Source organism: Temnothorax americanus, unplaced genomic scaffold (assembly GCF_048541705.1).
Source record: "Temnothorax americanus isolate GAGA-0224 unplaced genomic scaffold, ASM4854170v1 Scaffold34, whole genome shotgun sequence".
Lineage (NCBI taxonomy): Eukaryota > Metazoa > Arthropoda > Insecta > Hymenoptera > Formicidae > Temnothorax > Temnothorax americanus.
Window position 1 is genome coordinate 64588 of NW_027509485.1, and position 20940 is coordinate 85527.

The 20940-nt window shown below is 48.2% G+C and overlaps 2 protein-coding genes across 8 annotated transcripts in view; one reads left to right on the plus strand and one right to left on the minus strand.

The window, feature by feature from the left end:
- Positions 1–20940, plus strand: part of LOC143901453 (sentrin-specific protease 1-like) — a 156814-nt gene that overhangs the window by 61602 nt on the left and 74272 nt on the right. For 2 of the 7 annotated variants that reach the window (XM_077413780.1, XM_077413781.1), the window contains 4 exons: positions 4901–5084; positions 5162–5314; positions 5417–5556; positions 5659–8471. The exons of 2 other annotated variants lie outside the window; for them this stretch is intronic. In XM_077413780.1, the coding sequence (XP_077269906.1) occupies positions 6617–8176 (1560 nt within the window). In that variant the 5' untranslated portion in view covers positions 4901–5084; positions 5162–5314; positions 5417–5556; positions 5659–6616 and the 3' untranslated portion in view covers positions 8177–8471. Of the gene's footprint in view, positions 1–4489; positions 4716–4900; positions 5085–5161; positions 5315–5416; positions 5557–5658; positions 8472–20940 lie in introns of those variants that run through there. 3 more of the 7 variants (XM_077413784.1, XM_077413782.1, XM_077413783.1) reach the window with 3 other exon arrangements.
- LOC143901525 (uncharacterized) lies at positions 184–4373 on the minus strand. Its single transcript, XM_077413901.1, has 7 exons — positions 4160–4373; positions 3930–4082; positions 1745–2859; positions 1566–1604; positions 1307–1448; positions 784–943; positions 184–692 (listed from the first exon to the last, which is right to left on the minus strand). The coding sequence occupies exons 3-7, from the start codon at positions 1786–1788 to the stop codon at positions 535–537; spliced, it is 543 nt and encodes a 180-aa protein (XP_077270027.1). The 5' UTR covers positions 1789–2859; positions 3930–4082; positions 4160–4373; the 3' UTR covers positions 184–534.

Here is a 20940-nt window from a genome sequence, read left to right on the forward strand (position 1 = left end):
ATTAGTTTATTACATATATATATTACATATATGTAATATATATATATATATATATATAATAAACTAATAAATGTTTTTTTAAAGGTGACGAACTTTCTTTTATATTATTATAACAGTTATACATATAGGTGAATGAGTATATGTATATAAACTTTTATCTTAAAAAATATCTTTGGTTACATGGTAATACGAAATATTGCTTATTTTCATATATAATCGCAAAATAAACTATATCCATGCAGTAACATTATTATTATTATATTATTTATACTTAATGTAGACATGCTTTAATATAGATATATGCTGAAAACTTATAGATATCTTAAAAAGTTATATATTTCTTACATACTCATTATATTTATATTTAATGTAGATACGTCTTAATAGAGATATACTAAAAACTTATAAACATCTTAAAAACTTTAAATGTGCTTCACTACAACAGATGTCGTTATGCTGTACTGTATTACTCTGCGTGTTCTATTCAGTACTGTGCTCCGGGGTCTCTGTGTTTGTATTATTTCCGTTATTATTCTAATAATCACGGTTGTTCCGATTATTTTCGACTGCCTGTTGCCTATTCCGGTTTCGACTCCTGTACCTTTCTTGACATGTTCTTAGAGCCTCCTTCATGTGTTTTTGAAAGTCTAACCGACAAGGTGATTGAAAATGGGCATTATCGCATGCAGCTTCTGAAAGTTAGTTTTTTCAATGAATAATAACACATGTATAAATAATTAGTGCAATACTATAATATGTGTATAAAAGAGAAAAAAATACTACCATAAATGGCATGCACAAGACGAGTTTTGGAAAAGGCCTGTTTACGTTCATTACCCCACCAGGTAAAATGCGGCGTTACAGCCTCAGCTATTGCTTCTTTTAAGCACATATTTACAACTTCTTTGATATGAAAGCCGCCAATAAATTTAAAGTAACGTACCTGTAAAAGCAAAATACGTTAAGAATGTATTACATATATAATCCTTGCAAAGTACATTAAAATTAAAAATATGTTAATATTTCTACTTTAAATACACTATATATGAAACTAAATATAAGTTTTTTGTGTAAACATTACATATATTTTATAATAACACATGTGACATATGCAACCTTAAATATCGAGGCACACAAAAAGAAATATTGCATACATGATAATATAAACAGAACAAAATATAAGTAGAAATAAATTTGCATTCTACATTTATAATTTAACAGAAATTTAGCATAATTTTCGTAATGTTATATATTTTGGTTAACTCTATATTTTATTCATACATTATATGTTACGAGTATTACTTACCACCTCAAAATATATGTCTTCTCCAATATTATTAAAAGCAACCATCTCTTCCATGGATGTGATCGGTAAAACAGCTGGTTTTGGTATTGGACGTTTTGGTTTTTGATTTCTTACCATGCCTTGTACAGCATTAAAAATACGTCTGCAAATGTCAACACATATTATTTTATAAATAAAAAACAGTGTATATATTGCTTGTCAGAGATAAATACAGTAAAAATATTTTTACTATATAATATCTTTTCATGTTCACACTTACTGTAGTTGTGCATCCATATTGTCCAGGCGTTCCTGCAGTCTAAAAGAATAAATATTATTTTATGTATAAACATTTATCCTTGCAAATAAACACAAAACGTATGTAACAATATTTTGAACTATGTATATATTTGCATTGCTATAAAGTAGTATTATTTTTTTTATTAATGTTATACGTACTTGTTATAATCAATAGGCTGCAATACAGGACGGACTTCATTCATATTATTATTTGCATTTGGAGCTGCATTATTTAGCTGTGGCCATAGTGGGACATTTTCAGCGTATTGTGGCTGATTATTGTTATTTGGAACAGCGTATTGTGACTGATTATTGTTATTTGGAACAGCGTATTGTGACTGCTATTGTTATTTGGAACAGCGTATTGTGACTGATTATTGTTATTTGGAACCGCGTACTGTAACTGATTATTGTTATTTGGAACAGCGTATTGTGACTGATTATTGTTATTTGGAATATTCTGATGTGCATGTGGCACTTGTGTTGGGAGTACACAATCATTTGGAATATTTCCTTGCTTATATGGCGTTTCTGTACAAGAAGACTGAAGTGGATAATGATTATTTGGAATATTCTCTTGCCTATATGGCATTTGTGTAGAGGATGTCAGGGATGGACAATATTGAATATGTTGTGATGTAGAATTTGGTGATGTACAGTGCAATATATTATTAGTGGCCGTCTGATTAGGAGTTGACTGATAAGAGATTTTTACAGAAGCAGGAGCGATATTTGTAGTTGTACGTTGTGTCAAATGTCCAGAATTCGAATCAGGTAATAATTGGTCTGATTGCTTCGAAACATTCCTGTCGACTGTGCGTTTTGCTGATTTGCTTGAATTATTTATACCGTCTTCAGAAGTAGAAGTATAACCATCAGTTCCACTTTCAGTGTTATTTTCGTCATCAAAAATGTTTGTTAACTCAGTTATGTCTCGCCCTATTGCGTCTTTATGTTTTTGTGTCAATTTTGTATGACTTTTGTAGTGTTTCTTAGGGGCATCCTCTGAAGAAGTTGTTCGATAGCGTAGTGGCTTTTTTGTTGTACGCTTTTCTCGGTTCTCCATATCTGTTAGTGCCAGCAAAAGTATTTCCAAACTAAGTGCGAGACGAGACGATTTTCAGCGCGCTATCCCACTGAAAAATATAATATGTTCTTCGTCCAATCGCAATGGTTGAAGTCCGAATAATAATGGCACCTTCGCCAACGATATTTCGTTGTATGTAGAAAGCACAACGTTGTGCGAGAGTACAATTTCGCATATAGCTGTAACACTGTAACAGAATAGACATACATATATTATTTACCTGGTTTTACAGCACAAAAGAAGAAGAATGTATTAGATATAAGACACCTATGTGAACCTTGCACCCGACTTTCGAAAAATTAATTTTTTTACGGAAAACGTTAGCATTTTGTTTGTAGTTGTTTGTATTAACAAAAATTTCGTTTGTAGTTTAATACATTAAAAATTATAAAAATTTTAAAAATTACTTGCACTCTACTTTGAGATATCTCAAATCCGCTTGCGTCATCTTCAAAATCGTTTGTAGTTGTTTGTAGTGCTTTTCTTTTCGTTTGTAGTTGCACCGTTCAAAAGTTATTATATTTTTGCAATAAACAAAAAGTGTAACTTTGCCAATTTTAGAGATATCTTAAATCCGCAAACGAAAAGAAAAACACTACAAACAATTCTGAAGAAGATGGCGCAAGCGGATATTAGATATCTCCAAAATTAGCAAAGTTACACTTTTTGTTTATTGTAAAAATATAATAACTTTTGAACGATGCAACCACAAACGACAAGAAAAGCACTACAAACAACTATAAGCGATTCTGAAGAAAATGGCGCAAGCGGATCTGAGATATTTCCAAGTGGGGTGCGAGTAATTAAAAATTTTTTTATAATTTTTAATGAATTAAACTACAAACGAAATTTTTGTTACTACAAACAACTACAAACAAAATGCTAACGTTTTTCGTAAAAAAATTAATTTTTCGAAAGTCGAGTGCCAGGTTCACATAGGTATATAAGACAACGAACATAAAAAACAGAGCACATAATATCTAATGCATGTAAAGTGATCGGGCAAACTTACCTTGCCTGCGGCTGCAGCGAGTTTCCAAGCGATGCGGTTCACAAACGTAATTGTACGTATAATTTACAATACGTGGGGAATCGGGGACTACGAATCGTGTCACCGATTCAAAGTGACGTCGGACTTCACTCAAACCGAGCAGTCTGTAACACATAAAGAAGAAGAATGTATTAGATATAAGACAACGGATATAAAAAACAGAGCATATAACGTTTAATGCATGCAAAGTGATCGGGCAAACTTACCTTGCCTGTGGCTGCAGCGAATTTCCAGCCGATGCGGTTTACATACGTGATTATACGTATTTACAATATGTGGGGAATCGAGGAACGTGAATCGTGTCACCGATTTAAAGTTGGACTTCACTCAAACAGAAGTTCCGTTTGTAAAACAAAAATCTGTAAAACGAAGAAGGCAACATAATATACTAAACAAGAATAAAGTACAAAAAGTAAAATAAAACTAAAATCCTTACCAAGGACGCAGAACTGTGTATGGCCACGTACGACCATGCGACCAGGTATGACGCAATGGAACACAATAGAACACCAAGCGGCACACCAAAGGACAAGAAAACCTTTTTCTCAGCCTGAAGACACACACGTTCGAATGGTATCTGCAACTGTTCTTCACAGGATAATTCCCGCTTCAGCACACTAGTTTCACTGCGCACTTTGTGACGTCGTGATTGGACGTAAGAATCCAGGCGCCGTAGCGACATGCGCACCAGTCCCGATAGGCGCACGACGCGCCACGCCGCGCCGGCCGGAATGGCTGGTGCGCATGACGCTACGGCGCCTCGGTTCTTACGTCCAATCACGACGTCATAAAACGCGCAGTGAAACCAGCGTACTGAAGTGGGAATTATCTTGTGAAGAGCAGTTGTAGGTATCATTTGAACGTACGTGTCTTCAGGCTGAGAAAAAGTTTTTCTTGTCCTTTCTTCCAAAAAAGAGGAAGTGTCGTTATATTTCTCTTCATATTCTAAATAACCAGTGCGATTATTCACATTTAAAAAGCGTTGTGCTCAGGTTAGTTTGTATTTCGTGTTCCTACGATATGAGACTTCGTGTAATATATATGCGTATTTTATCGCGTTCGTCTTTCAACGTCTTGTAAAAATACGAAAGTGTCATTATAGTATTCCGAATTCGGTCATTGCGACGCTGTTATACGTAAAACCAAGTAAATAAAATGTATTTCTATTCTATTATAGTTGTAGCGCACAACGCCACTGCTTGTTATGCTCGTTTACTTCGGGGGCAAGGAGTCACGCATCCGGCTCGTGACGATACGGACGGTCTGGTATTTTGTGCGTGCCGCTTGGTGTTCTATTGTGTTCCATTGCGTCGTACCTGGTCGCATGGTCGTACGTGGCCGTACACAGTTCTGCGTCCTTGGTAAGGATTTTAGTTTTATTTTACTTTTTGTACTTTATTCTTGTTTAGTATATTATGTTGCCGTCTTCGCTTTACAGATTTTTGCTTTACGAATGGAACTTCTGTTTGAGTGAAGTCCAACTTTAAATCGGTGACACGATTCGTAGTCCCCGATTACTCACGTATTGTAAATACGTATAATCACATATGTAAACCGCATCGCCTGGAAATTCGCTGCAGCCGCAGGCAAGGTAAGTTTGCCCGATCACTTTGCATGCATTAAACGTTATGTGCTCTGTTTTTTATGTCCGTTGTCTTATATCTAATACATTCTTCTTCTTTATGTGTTATAGACTGCTCGGTTTGAGTGAAGTCCGACGTCACTTTGAATCAGTGACACGATTCGTAGTCCCCGATTACCCACGTATTGTAAATACGTATAATCACGTATGTAAACCGCATCGCCTGGAAATTCGCTGCAGCCGTAGGCAAGGTAAGTTTGCCCGATCACTTTGCATGCATTAAACGTTATGTGCACTGTTTTTTATGTCTGTTGTCTTATATTTAATACATTCTTCTTTTTTATGTGTTACAGACTGCTCGGTTTGAGTGAAGTCCGACGTCACTTTGAATCGGTGACACGATTCGTAGTCCCCGATTACCCACGTATTGTAAATACGTATAATCACGTATGTAAACCGCATCGCCTGGAAATTCGCTGCAACCGCGGGCAAGGTACACGCAATTTCTCCACGATTTAGTGAGACAATATTTTGGTGTTTCCATGCAAATGGATTGTAATGCATAGATTTACTAATGCGGTTTTTATATTATTTCTTATAAATTATATTTTTAAACTCGTGTGCTCACGCGGTCCGCATTACGACTCCTCGTTTTACCATCTTTTGAAAAGTTATAAAACTTATGTAGTTGCCTCTACGTAAAAACTCAGTGCGGTGTGTGGAGAGCTAGTTAAGACTCTGCCCTAAACATTAATTGAAATGGTTTATAACTTATCTATCTCCTACTTATATAAAGATACAGACACTCACTTAAATCTGAGAGGTAATTCTGACTTAAACTATACTTAATTTTTTAATGTTTAGTAATATGTGATTTTTTGCGTTATTGCAAATATGATTGTAGTCTATTTGTTAATAAGTTTTTTGTGGCTACAGTTATATAACATTTTTGTGCGCTGGAAAAAGTGACACCATGTGTCACTGATACTGCTTTGATATTGCTTACAATTATTTATTTAGTTTTTTCAATTGATTTTGTACGTTTTACGTATATTGTAGTGCATTTCAAAATATTGTCTATTGTATTGATGGTTTATCCTCTTAGTAGTTTCTTATTCTCTACGTCTGATCCCTCGCTTTCATCATTAGTAGTTTTATGGTATATCGATTTGATCGTGTTTTTGGCTTTATATAAAGCTTTATGAAGCTCTGTAATCCTTTTCTTCTTTGCATTCACAACAGAAATTTTACATTTTGGAGACACAAGAAATTTGTATCTGCAATCTCTTGCAAGTTCCATTATATATAAATATGGAAAAACAATATCTAAATCTAAAGACCTCAATTTGTCGAAAAACGCTGCACACATTATCTGCAAGACAAAAAAGGAGAATTAGAGTAGAATACAGAAACAATGTTCATTTATTAACTTTGACCAATGAAAATGTCCGTACTACGAGTGATATGCATTTACCTGGCCCTTCCACTGCATCTGAAGAAACTATTACTTTCAATAGTATTTTGAACGATAAAACTTGCAGTGCAAATATAATAAATATACAAAGAATTGATAGTTCGTCTCCTTCAGATATGTTTCATGTTAGTCTTATTAGCAATAATAACAGTAATGAACATGAATTAAGTGATGAAAACACTCTTGCCTCCTTACATACAGATACCGTACACGAAGCATCTTTTCGTGAGAAATTGGCAACTTGCTTTATAGATAATAATCTTACACATGTTCAGGGAAATAGCATACTATCTCTTCTAAGAACACATTCTTGCTTTTTTTTATTACCTAAGGATGTTAGGACGCTACTCCAAACACCGCATAATTGTTTTGCTATATCCTCTGTGCCACCGGGGGAATATCTTCATTTTGATTTGGAACTTGGAATTATTGAAAGCCTCTGTAATGCATCATGTATGTCAGTTGACGAGGTAGTTTTAGATTTTAGTACTGATGGATGTAATTTAGATAAACAAAGTATCATTCATATTTGGCCAATTCAGTGTCGAATTGCCAATGTACAAGATGCACCACTAATAGTTGTGGGTATTTACAAAGGTCCTGCAAAACCATATGATCCTAACGTTTTCTTTAACAAATTTGTACAAGATGTTCAAAGAATTTTTTCGAATGGAGGAATACAATTCAATGACAAAAAAGTGCTACTAAGATTTAGATGTTTTATAGCAGATGCGCCAGCTCGCGCTTTTATATTAAATCATCGTAACCATATGGCTGAACGTCCATGTTCCAAATGTAAAATATCAGGTACACATTTTCATAGTAATCATAACGTCTTTAATGGTATAAACCATCCTCTTCGAACGGATGAAGAATACCACATGCGTTTAGATGAGATTCATCACAAAGAAGGTACAAGTCCGCTCTCACAATTACCGATAGGAATGGTATCACAGGTTCCATTTGAATGTATGCATCTTGTGTTCATAGGTGTAATGAAAAAGATATTATTTGCGTGGGTAAAAGGAAAATACCCTCGTGACACAAAACTATCCAGCACATCTATTACCATTATAAATACACGAATAGAAAGTTTACAAAAATACTGTCCTTCAGATTATAACGACGACGACGATGTCCTCACGGTCTCGCCGGCCGTGGAGGAGCGCGCCGTCGCTTTCTTCACTAGAATCTCTACTAATATTCGCGACACTGCTCTCCGAAACCCCGATGGTAGCTCGACTGAGTATTTTAGAGGTGTTATGTTGGGCGCCAGGTGCGATTCCTCGCACCACGATTCACGAGATCGCAGTATTTCTCAGGCGTGGGCTTCTTTGATCAACCGCGGATGGAATAGGAGAGGGAGCGTAGCGCAATCATCACACTCAAATACATAAAACATTAAATTATATTTCGGTCAAGGCAGATAACAAGTGGACGATAGCGAGTTCCACGGCGAACAAGCAGAATTCGAGCACACGCCACGTGTCACCCCACGAGCGCGATACTCATTCCGTCGCTGAGCTGCACGGCAATCCCGATTGAATTCGCACAAGAGTATTCCCCGACATAAGTTGCAGCGAATTCCACCCGGACGGTCAAACGCGAGATGCTAACCAATAACCAACGCAATCTCCTTAAACAATTACGCAATTTCCCTACGGTCTACCGCGACAACGCTGGGGATCTTCTCTCCCCCTCGAAACGCACGAATGGCCCCACCCGTTAACTCGACACAACCGTGGGCCATTAATCCCGATGAAACGCACGTTATAGCTACTTACAATGGCATGAACTTAACCGGCAACGATAACTACGAGGCTCTCTCACGCGCGAGAGCCACTTCTCAAAACTACGGCACGGTTAAGCCAACGGCGTTCATGAAATTCCACGCGACGAAATCACCCGCAACGAAATTACGCGAACGAAATTACTCACAACGAAATCATACGCAACGAAGTACACGGAACGATATCACAACGAAATTACATGTACGCTGACTGTCGGCGGCCGTACGTTTTCATCCCCGAGGCGGGCACTCGCGATCATTTCGTCGCACGGGCCCTCCCGCGTTATGGCACTCGTATTCTTTAATTACAGCCGATTTCATACTTTTACCGCGGCACAACGCGACTCCCGGGAGGGGCCTAGGTATTCTCGCGGTCTTACTTCGAGGAAGGCTGAGCAGTGGCCTTACAAATTCTGTCTCGTTCCGGCGGCTCGTCACTCGCTCTTAGGGCTGGATGTTGCCGGGATGGCGGCTCGCTCGACAGTGGCGTTTCCTTGATCCGGCGGAAACCACGCAGGGCCCGCGCGCGCCCGCGCGCGCCGGTTTTCCCTAGCCTGATCGGTGCTGCGCCCCGGCCTGCCAGCGATCCCTCTAGGCGATCGTCGCGCCCTTCGCGAGCGCCCCTCGTCACTGCGCCCATCCGCCGGCGGTAGGTTTGAAAGTCCGCCTATTTGAGACCGGCTGTCCAGGCCGCGTCTCATCGTCCGGTTCCTCGACGGCCCCGGCTGGACGGGCCATGGTCCCTCGACCGGGAGGGATCAGCGGTGGGGGCCCCTTCCTTAACGGGGCCCTTTTGTCGGGGGCCCCCCCCCTATCCGAGCCGGGGGCCCCCGTCCATCCGGACCCTTACAGGTCATCTGACTGCCGGGGGGGGCCCCCGTGACCCGCCCGCCATCGTTGCCCCCGGGGGCTCCTGTTTCCCCCCGTAAGTCCCCCGACCGGCTAAGTTTTTCATCGTGTAAAACCCGGCCATCTGCCCCCTCCCCTTACCTGAACGCCGAAAAGGTCTTAACCAACCTAAAGGTCCTTCCGCCCCCCTCGGGGGGGGGCCCATTCCCCGGCCCCTCCCCGGCCGAGCTCCCTCGGGGGGGAAGGGACGCGACTTTTTGTCCCCCCCCCCCCCTCCCGGGGAAATGCCGGGGGGGGCGTCCCCCCCGGTCCCCGGAGCCACCGCTAGCCTTCTGATATACTTTTTCTTTTTCCCCCCATGGAAAACCTCGCTCCTGGTGACGGCTTTTCCCCCCCACCCCGACAGCTGCGTCCCCCTTCCCACTTACTAACCTAAAACAAAAAAACCCCGAAACGAAAATCCCGAATTATTCCCATTTTCCCCAAATTTAACCCCAAATTTACCGCCCCATTTTTTCCCGACCTTTTTTCCCCTCCGTTTTCCCCTCAACTCGTCCCCCCCCGTTCATTCCCCCTTTCCCCATCCCCCCCCCCAAAAATTTTCCCCCTTCTCGGAACAGGAAGGGGGGGAAAGGGGTTCGCCCCCCACACCTCAATTACCACAAAAAAGGTTTAAAAAACCCTTTTTTTTATTTGGGCCCCAAAGGAAAAAAAAACTGGGGGGGGGGGTAAAAACCCCCCCCCCGCGATACCTCCCCCCGGGCGCTAGGAGCCCCCTTTGGGGGGTCCCCGGGCTCCCCGGTCTACTACCCCCTTGACGGCTTCGGCTCCGATCGCGGAAAAAGGTCGCGGGGCCCTGGGGGCCCCTTTTTTCCCCGGGGGGGGCTCGGGGGGGGGGGGGAAAAATTTTTTCCGGGGGGAAAAAATTTCCCTTTCCCCCCCCCCAGCGTCGGCCCCGCTCAGTTTAAACCCCCGGGGGGCCCCAAAACCCCCCCAAAAAAAAAAATTTTTTCCCCTGCGGGGGTGAGGGCATTGCGAAGGAGTGCCCCTCCCCAAAAATTTTTCCAAAAGCCCCCTTTGGGGGGAAAACTGGGGCGCTCTGGCGTGGCCCCCCCCGGGGGGGGTCTTCTCGGCGGGCTCGCGGCACGCCCTTGGGGCTTTTTCCCCCCAAAACCGCCCCCTCCATGGGGCTCCCCCTGGGTGCCCATTTTTGCGCACACCAGGGGGGGGGGGTTCTGGGCCCCCGGGCGATCCCCCCCCCCCCCGGGGCACGGTCCACGGCAAATTTCCCAACTCCTCCCCGCCCCCCCCCACGCTCCGGTCTTCTTGGGGGCCCTACCCCCCCCTTTTACGGCCCCGCTCCGGGCGTGGGGCCCCCCGGGTCCCTCGGGGGCGGAAGTTCCTTCGGACCACCCCTCCCGGGCCCTTTTTGGGTCTCCAGTCCCTGGCCTCCCGCAGCCCCCCAAATTTCCCCCCCCAATTTTCCCCAAAAACCCCCCGGGGGTTTGGGGCCTCTCTCGGACACCCCCTTTTTTAAAGGGGGGGCCCCCTTTCCCCCAGAAGGGGGAAAACCACCCCCCCCGGGGGCCATTCGTGGGGCCCCCTCCATCCTTCCGGCCCCCCCGGGGGTGTCTTTTTTTTAAGCCCTACGGGTTGGGGGTTTAGGGGGGAAAAAAACGGTTTCAACCTTTTACATGCATTTTCCCCCCGGGGTTTACCCGTCCACCCCTTTTCCCCCTCGTACACCCCCGGAGAGATCACCCGTTTCCCTCGAAAAGGGGCCCTGGAATTTTTGGGGGCCATTTTTCCCCCCGTATTCTGGGCGGCTAAAAGACGCACTGCTGCCCCCTTTAAAAAAAAACCCCCCCCCGGAAAACTTCGCGGCCCCCTACCAGATTAAATGGCGGGGCCTGCCTCGGGTTTTTGGGGGTCCATATTTCCCCCCCGCCCCCCTTCTCAAAACCCCCCCTTAAATTTTGACCCCAAACCCGGGGCCCCCCTCCGCCGGGTCCCCCCCCGGCTCCACCTACCCCCGGGTCCCCCCCCGGGTTTTCCCCCAAAAAGGGTTGGGGGGGCATACTCACGCCCCAAAATTTTACAAAAAGCTGGTGACCCCCCCCAAGACAATGCGCGGCCGTATTACCCCCAAAAAAAAACTGTGGAAGGTTTTTACCCCCCCCCGTGATCCCTCTCAAAAAAAATCGATCATTTTTTTTTAGGGCCCCATTGACCCTCCCCCCGGGGTTTTTGGCCCCCGCGGGTGGTACGGGGGAAAAACCCTTTGGGGTGGGGTGTTCCTTTTTTTCCCCACGAAACCCTTCATCAACCGCGTTTTCCCCAACCTTTTTTTCCATTATCCGTGAAGGATCTTGGGCCCCTACCCCCCCCCCCGACACAAAAGATCCCCCAAAACCCCTTTTTTAAATTTTTTGGGGGGCCTTTTTTCCCTCGAAAAAGGGTTCCCTCGACCCCTCTTGGAATAAATTTTGGATCACCAAAAGGTACGGGAAACCCCGGCCCCTTCTGGGGAGGCAAGGGCCCCACTAGGGGCCCCCCGGGGATCGAAATCCAGGGGCCCTTTTTTTTAAAACGGGGGGGGCCCACCCCCCCCCGGGGGCTAGCTCCCCCGCCCCTTTTTCCTCTGACATGTGGTCGAAAAGTCCAAAAGTACCGATAACCCGCAAACTTTTGGCCAAAGAAAAGCACGGCGAGACGCTTTTTGGGGCTTTTCGACCCCCCAAATGCCGGCCTCCCGGGGGGGTCGTGGGTTTTGGGGAAGGGGCCCCCCGGGCGCAATTCCCCCTGGGAAAAACCAGTTTCCCCCCCGGGGCCAAAACCCCCCAAAATTGTCCGAAATCACCGGTCGGGGGGTCGCAAAAATATAGCTCCCCACACTATTTTCCAGTGAGCAACCGCTTCGGGTCAGTCGCACCCCCCTTTTACCGCCCCCCGATACCACTCGCCCCCTTGAAAACCCCCACACTCCTCATCTCAAAATTTTGGGGGGGTTTTTTTCTTCCCCTTCCGCGCTTTCATATTTTGCGAAAAAGGCCCCTCGGGCACTTGGGGGTTTGGGCCCCCCCTTTCGGTATTTCCCCCGTGAAAACTACTCAAAAAATTCTCCCCCTCGGGCCAAACCCCCCGGGTTTTTTTTTAAGTTTGGGACCACCGCAATCCCATGATCCGTAACTCCCGGGGAAAAAATTGTAACCCTCAAATACGGGCCTAAACTTCTAAAAGGCCCACACCAGGGCCCCCGGCACTCTTTTTTATTTACCGATACCGCCCTTTTTTCCCCGGGTCCGAAACCCCCGCGAAGGGGGCCCTAGGCTATTACGGGGTTTTTTTTCCCCCCTTTTGGGTTTTGAGCCCCAAAACCCCCCCCAAAAACCCCAAACCCAGCCGCGTGGGGGTTTTAAAAAACGAAAGGTTTTTTTAAAAAATTTGGGGATGCCAGGGGGGGGGGCCGGGGCCCTTAACCCCACCCCCCAATGCTTTTAAAAAGCATGAATTTGGGTTTTCCCCCCCCCACTCCCAGCGCCTGCCTTTCTTAAAAAAGGGGGGCAAGGGCCCCCTTTTGCGTCGCAAAAATCCGGAAAAAATTTCCCCATACCACATAAAAATCCGAGAAATCTCCCGCATTTTTCTCAGTGTTCGGGGGCCGGGTTCCCCCAGCACGGGGCGCGTTTTTTTTCCCCTGGGTCCAAAACCCCCCCCCCCCCCCCCGCCCCCACCCCAAGCCAAAAAACTTAACCTGAGATCTACAAACTCCTTTTTTTAAACCATTTTAAAAACTTTAAAATTTTTCCCGAAAATTTTAAAATTTTTTTACATCGTTTTGGGGATTCAAAAGGTTTTTTCCCCAAAAAATTTCCCCCTCGGGGAAAAAATTTTATCGTCTAGGTAGGGGGGAAAAAAAGAAAGGCTCTTTTTTTCCCGGGGCCTTTTTTAAATTTTTCCCAAAAATCGCGGGGAAATCCGGAAAACCGGTATTTCCCCTTCGATTTTTTCACCTACTTTTTGGGTTCGCCATTCTTACGGACGGCCAATTTTTCCGGCTGCAAACATTTTATCTACCCTGGGGGGATTTTTTCTTGCACCTTTGGCAACAATTAGGGTTGTTTAACCGGGGGAAATCCCCCCTTCCCTTCTATTTTATTTGGGGTTGGGTTTGGGCCCCAACCGGGGTTCCCAGGGTCTCCTTTTCCCCGAAAAAATTTTTTCAGATTTTTTTTCCTGATCTTTATTGGGGCTCCGGAGCCCCAAACGCGGGGGTCCTTTCTTTCAATTGAAATGGTAGGGGCACGGGCCTATCCGCAAATGCCACCCCTTTTTTCCAAATTCTACGCGAAACCAAACTTTGTCGGAAGCCCCCCCCCCACGATCCGGCCGAAAATCCGGCAATATGCCCCCGAATTTCCGCCCGGGTCCTTTAATGATAAAGCGGGGCTTCTTTTGAATCGGGTTTTTTTGGTCCGTTTGCCTTTTGGGGTTTTTTTGGCGCCCCCCCCCCCCCTTGGTTTTTGGGACGCCAAAATTTTTTTACTTTTGAAATCCCCCCCCCAAAACCGGGAGCGTCATTTTGGGGCCCAAAACCCCCCCCTAACGGGGCCGGCCGCCTATCCGGATTTAATTTCTTCGGGGGGGGAATTCGCCCCGGGTCGGGGGCCGAAAAGAAGTTTTTTCTTCCGGGGTATTCGGTCCGGCCCTTTTCGAAATTGGGGGCGTAGGGACCCGTCCTACGACCCCCTTTCGCGTTTTTTCCCCAACACCTAGGGCTTTCCGCGTCGGGGAAAACCCCGGGGTTTTTCCCCCCCGGACAATGTTGCCGCGAGGGGCCGCCCCGCAGGTCCCGCCCAGGGCCCTCTGATCGCAGTTCCAAATTTTTTAAAAATTTGGTATCGGGGGAAACCCTCTGATTGGGGGCGGTGGGCGCTTTTGGCGCTCCAGGCCTCCCCTCCCCCTTTTTGGGGCTCCCTTAGCCCGGCCCCCCCCCCGGCAACGGTTTCGGGGATCGCGGTTTCCCCTTGGCGCGGGGGACCTAAAAAACCGGGAAAAATCTGTTCCGGGGGAAAGGGGGGCTATACATTTTGGTCCCGAGGGGGTTTGTTCTCCCTCCAAAAAACCCCCAACGTGTGAAAAAAGCTAAACTCCCCCGGAATCGCGAACTGTGCCGCGGCAAAATTTTCCGGGGGGCCCAATTTAGCTGCTCCGGGGGGGACCCGGGGGGTCATTCGCGTGGAAAAAAGACCGTAAGCAAAAGGCCCAAATTCGACCCCCGGCTCTTTTCTCCCTGCTTTGTCCCTTTATCTCTTCCCAGGGCGTTAAAAAGTCCGGGGGCCCCAAAAAAGATTCGCCCCCCGTTTTGAAAAACCCCCAACCCGCCAAAATTTTCCTTTCCCTCTTTCCCAATTGCGCGGAACCCCAAAGGGGAGGGGCAAGCCTTAAAAGTTCGGCCCCCATCTACGGAAAATGGAGCGGGCTTCCCCCTCCCCTAAAAAAAATGCTTCCGCGTCCTACCCCTTTCCGGAAAGTGGGGGTTCCACTTTCTTATTTTAACCCCCGGCCCCCGGACCCGGTATTTTCCCCCTTTATGGCGCGGGGGGACCCCTTTTGGGCGGGGGGGCCCTCTGTAATTTTCCCCCCTTTTTGTGGGGGGCGGGGAAAATTGTACCCCCCCCGCTCCCCCAAGGGGTCCCTTCCCTGCCTTGTCCCCGGGGTCGCCCCTGGTCCCCCTGAGGACTAGCGGATTGTATTTCGATGGCCGGCGGGGGTGGGGTTGGAAGTCGGTTGGTCGTTCAATTTTTTTCCGAATCGACTTTTCCCTCAAATCTAGCTAAACGCGCGCGTAAAGTTGGCAAAATTCCGGCCGTGTCCAATCCCGACTTCTAAATGTCGCACCGCTTGTTCTTTCGTTAGGCGGTTGATCCACCGAAGAGGCGATTCCAGCAAGTCGTCCTCCCGCATAGGAGTCCTATTCGCCTCCCCTTTCGACGTCCACCGAACGCGAAACCGAAGACACCAGCAAGGCCTTTTTCCTTTTCCCAATACGCGGAATTACCAAGTACGTTATTATTCTCCAAGCTTATTATTTGGACGAAGAGGTATGCCAGTCGCAATATTATCGAACGGTATTTACTTTCGCGAAACTTAACCGAAATCGAACCAAAACAGTCCCCGAAATCGTAAACAGGCATGAATTCGACTGAAAAACTCAAGTTCCCGAATACCGGCCGTGCGCGAACCAAAACAAAGTCGAGCGAAGCGGCCTTCACTCGGCACTACCCACCGCATTCATGGCACCAAAATTCCAGGGCCACGAAATAATAATTCGAAAATCCGATCGAACATATAACTAACACAAGAGAATCACATAAATCATAGGGAAACACATAAATATAATGATTGCACAAAACAAATTCACTTGCGCACGCTCTCTCTCCCGATTTTCGTTAATTGGTAATTTTCGGGCGAGAGGCCCCACGTTGGGCGCCAAAATTTATAACGACGACGACGATGTCCTCACGGTCTCGCCGGCCGTGGAGGAGCGCGCCGTCGCTTTCTTTACTAGAATCTCTACTAATATTCGCGACACTGCTCTCCGAAACCCCGATGGTAGCTCGACTGAGTATTTTAGAGGTGTTATGTTGGGCGCCAGGTGCGATTCCTCGCACCACGATTCACGAGATCGCAGTATTTCTCAGGCGTGGGCTTCTTTGATCAACCGCGGATGGAATAGGAGAGGGAGCGTAGCGCAATCATCACACTCAAATACATAAAACATTAAATTATATTTCGGTTAAGGCGGATAACAAGTGGACGATAGCGAGTTCCACGGCGAACAAGCAGAATTCGAGCACACGCCACGTGTCATCCCACGAGCGCGATACTCATTCCGTCGCTGAGCTGCACGGCAATCCCGATTGAATTCGCACAAGAGTATTCCCCGACATAAGTTGCAGCGAATTCCACCCGGACGGTCAAACGCGAGATGCTAACCAATAACCAACGCAATCTCCTTAAACAATTACGCAATTTCCCTACGGTCTACCGCGACAACGCTGGGGATCTTCTCTCCCCTCGAAACGCACGAATGGCCCCACCCGTTAACTCGACACAACCGTGGGCCATTAATCCCGATGAAACGCACGTATAGCTACTTACAAATGGCATGAACTTAACCGGCAACGATAACTACGAGGCTCTCTCACGCGCGAGAGCCACTTCTCAAAACTACGGCACGGTTAAGCCAACGGCGTTCATGAAATTCCACGCGACGAAATCACCCGCAACGAAATTACGCGAACGAAATTACTCACAACGAAATCATACGCAACGAAGTACACGGAACGATATCACAACGAAATTACATGTACGCTGACTGTCGGCGGCGGCCGTACGTTTTCATCCCCGAGGCGGGCACTCGCGATCATTTCGTCGCACGGGCCCTCCCGCGGTATGGCACTCGATATTCTTTAATTACAGCCGATTTCATACTTTACCGCGGCACAACGCGACTCCCGGGAGGGCCTAGGTATTCTCGCGGTCTTACTTCGAGGAAGGCTGAGCAGTGGCCTTACAAATTCGTCTCGTTCCGGCGGCTCGTCACTCGCTCTTAGGGCTGGATGTTGCCGGGATGGCGGCTCGCTCGACAGTGGCGTTTCCTTGATCCGGCGGAACCACGCAGGGCCCGCGCGCGCCCGCGCGCGCCGGTTTCTTTAGCCTGATCGGTGCTGCGCCCCGGCCTGCCAGCGATCCCTCTAGGCGATCGTCGCGCCCTTCGCGAGCGCCCCTCGTCACTGCGCCCATCCGCCGGCGGTAGTTTTGAAGTCCGCCTATTTGAGACGCGGCCTGGACAGCCATGGCTCGTCGACCGGGAGCGGTACTCAGCGGTGGTGGCCCCGTTCCTTAACGGGGACCTTCGTCGGGGCGTCCCCCGTATCCGAGCTGCAGTGCGCTCGTGCCATCCGTGACGCCTTGACAGGTCATCTGATCTGCCGGCTGTGGGCCCCAGCGTGACCCGCCCGCCGATCGTACGCCCTCGGAAGCTCCTGGTTGTCCAGCCGTAAGTCCCTCGACGCGGCATAAGCCGTTACACTCGTCGTGACCCTGGCCATCTGCTCCGCACTCCCTTGACCTGTAACGCTCGCAAAAGGTCTTAATCCTAACCTAAAGGCTCGCTCTCCGCCCGCCTCGGGCGGAGGCACCATTCCTGGCGCCTCCCTCGGCCGAGCTCCCATCTGGGGTAAGGGACGCGACTTTTGTCACGTCACAACTCCCCGCTCCCAGACGAGTGCCGAGGGGGACGTCCGCCCCGGTCCGCCGGAGACCACCGCTCAAGCCTTCTGATATACTTCATTCATTTCCCTCATGAGACCTCGCTCCGTCGGTGACGGCTTTGCCCCGTCCGACCCCGATCAGTCAATGCGTCTCCCCTTCCAACGTTACTCAACAGTACACGAAAATCACCCGAAACGAAAATCTCCGAATTACTTCCCAATCTTTCCCCAAATTTAACCGACCAATTCACCGCACCATTGTTTCCCGACCTTGTTCCCCTCCGAATTTCCTCAACTACGTCCCACCCCGTTCATTCCGCCCTGTTCCATCCTCCACGCGAATTTCCTTCTCAGGGAACAGGAAGGAGGCGGAAAGGTTCGACATGCACACGCTCAATTACCACACGTAGGTTTGGTAAACTCTTTTTATTTGGGTCCCAAAGGTATAATACTGGGGGGGGGTCTCAACTACCCGCGATACCTCGTCTCTGGCGCTAGGAGTCCCCTCTGGGTCCCCGGGCTCCCCGGTCTACTACCTCCTTGAGCGGCTTCGGCTCCGATCGCGGCACAGGTCGCGGGGCCCTCGGGCGTTCCCGCTCCCGCGCAGCTCCTCATACCCGGCCCTGCAGCGTCGGCAGCCGCTCAGCTTAACTCCTCGGGCCCCACACCCAAAACAGAAATTTCCCCTGCGGGGGTGAGGGCAGTTGCTGAAGGAGTGCCCCATCTCCTGGCAATTCCAGCACCCTTTCGGGAACTGGGGCTGCTCTGGCGTGGCCTCCGCCGTCGGTCGTCTCGGCGGGCTCGCGGCACGCCCTTGGGGCGGCTCGTCCACCGCCCCCTCCATCGGCTGGGTCTGGGTGCCCACCGTGCGCACGACCACGGTGTCGGTCTGGGCCCACCGGGCGATCCGCCCCGTCCTCGGCACGGTCCACGGCAAGACTCCCAACTCTCCCCGCGTCCCCACGCTCCGGTCTTCTTGAGGCCTAGCCGTCACTACGGCCGCTCCGGGCGTCTGGGAGCCCTGGTCCCTCTGCGGCGGAAGTTCCGTCAGGACCACCCCTCCCGGGGCCCTCTGGGTCATCCAGTCCTGGACCTCCCGCAGCCACTCCAACATTTCCCCCAGATCTTCCCAGAAGTCCGGGTTGGCCATCTCTACGGACACCCGCTCGTTAAGATGGTCCTTCCAGAAGTCGGACCATCCCTCCCGGGCCATTCGTCGGGCCCCCTCCATCTCTTCGCGGGACCGCCCTCGTGTCTCTCGGTAAGCCCTACGGGTCGGGGTTAGGGGGGTAGTACGGTTTCATATCCTTGACATGCACTTTCCCTACGGTTGACCCGTCCAGCTGTGTCAACTCGTACACCACCGGAGAGATCACCCGTTTCACTCGTAAGGGTCCCTGGAATTTCGGCGCCAGTTTTCCCGCGATATTCTGTGCGGCTGACGACAGCACGTGCTGCCGCCTTAATACTAAGTCCCCGACTCGGAATCTTCGCGGTCGCCTACGCAGATTATAATGCGCGGCCTGCCTCTGGTTCGCCTGGTCCATATTCTCCGCCACCCATTCTCGAACGGCCCTTAATTCGATCATCCGCTGGGACCACTCCGCCGGGTCCCGCGGCTCCACCTGAGTCACGTCCTCCCCCTGGTCACGCAACAAGTTCGGCGGCACTAGCTCACGTCCCAAATTCACGAACGCTGGTGACGCTCCCAACGACGAATGCGCCGCCGTATTATACGCAAAACGAAACTGTGGAAGGTATTTATCCCACTCCCGATGATCCCTCTCAATAAACGATACGATCATTGTTTTCAGGGTCCTATTGACCCTCTCCACGGGGTTGGCCTGCGGGTGGTACGGCGGCACCGTGGCGTGCGTGATGCCATGCTCCTCAGCGAAACCCTTCATCACGCGATTCACGAACTCAGTTCCATTATCCGTGAGGAGGATCTTCGGCGTACCCCACCGCGACACGATAAGATCCTCCAACGCCTCTTTAATTTTTGGGCCGGTAGCCGCTCGCAAAGGCTTCAACTCGATCCATCTTGTGAATAAATCTTGGATCACCAGAAGGTACTGGTAGCCGGCCTTGCTGCGAGGCAAGGGCCCCACTATGTCCGCGGCGATCGAAGTCCACGGCCCTTCTATAACGCGGCGGCCCATCCACCCCGCGGGACTAGCTTGCTCGACCTTCGTCCTCTGACATGTGTCGCACGTCCGAATGTACCGAGTAACCTCGCGAAACATATTTGGCCAATAGTACGACACGGCGAGACGCTGATATGTCTTTTCGACTCCCAAATGATCTGCCGGCTGTGGGCCCCAGCGTGACCCGCCCGCCGATCGTACGCCCTCGGAAGCTCCTGGTTGTCCAGCCGTAAGTCCCTCGACGCGGCATAAGCCGTTACACTCGTCGTGACCCTGGCCATCTGCTCCGCACTCCCTTGACCTGTAACGCTCGCAAAAGGTCTTAATCCTAACCTAAAGGCTCGCTCTCCGCCCGCCTCGGGCGGAGGCACCATCCCTGGCGCCTCCCTCGGCCGAGCTCCCATCTAGGGTAAGGGACGCGACTTTTGTCACGTCACAAGATTTTGCAAGGCGACCCAGATCTCTCGAAATGTTTTCAAAATATAAAGCTACAGAACTGCGACAAATGTTACTGTATACTAGTCCAGCTTTATTCCATGATTTATTAGATAAAACAGTCTATAAACATTTCCTATTTTTACATACAGCTATAAGAATCTTATCTTCTAAGTGTCCATCGAGGCAATACTTACGTTTTGCAGAGTGTGCCCTTCAGAAATTTGTTCTTCGAGCTGAACATGTTTATGACACTACATTTAATTCATATAACGTGCATGGTCTGCTTCATCTCACAGATGACGTTAGACGTTTTGGCAATTTAGATTCATTTTCTGCTTTTCCATTTGAAAGCAATATGTCAATTTTTCGAAGATATTGCAGAAAAGGTAATCAACCTCTCCAACAAATGTTTAATAGAATAAAAGAAAGACAAGCGCACGGAAGTAGCAAAGCTCGTAATGTAGAAACATCTGTTCGTGTATTTATGCCATACATTGATGATAGCAATTGTACTCGGTATCGCAAAATAACATTTAATCACATATTGCTTAGCACACATATCCGTGATAATTGTTGCATCTTAAATAATGGATCTATTTGTATTGTTTGCGATATCTTCAAGGACGGAAATTCTTATTGTTTATGCGTCAAAAAGTTTG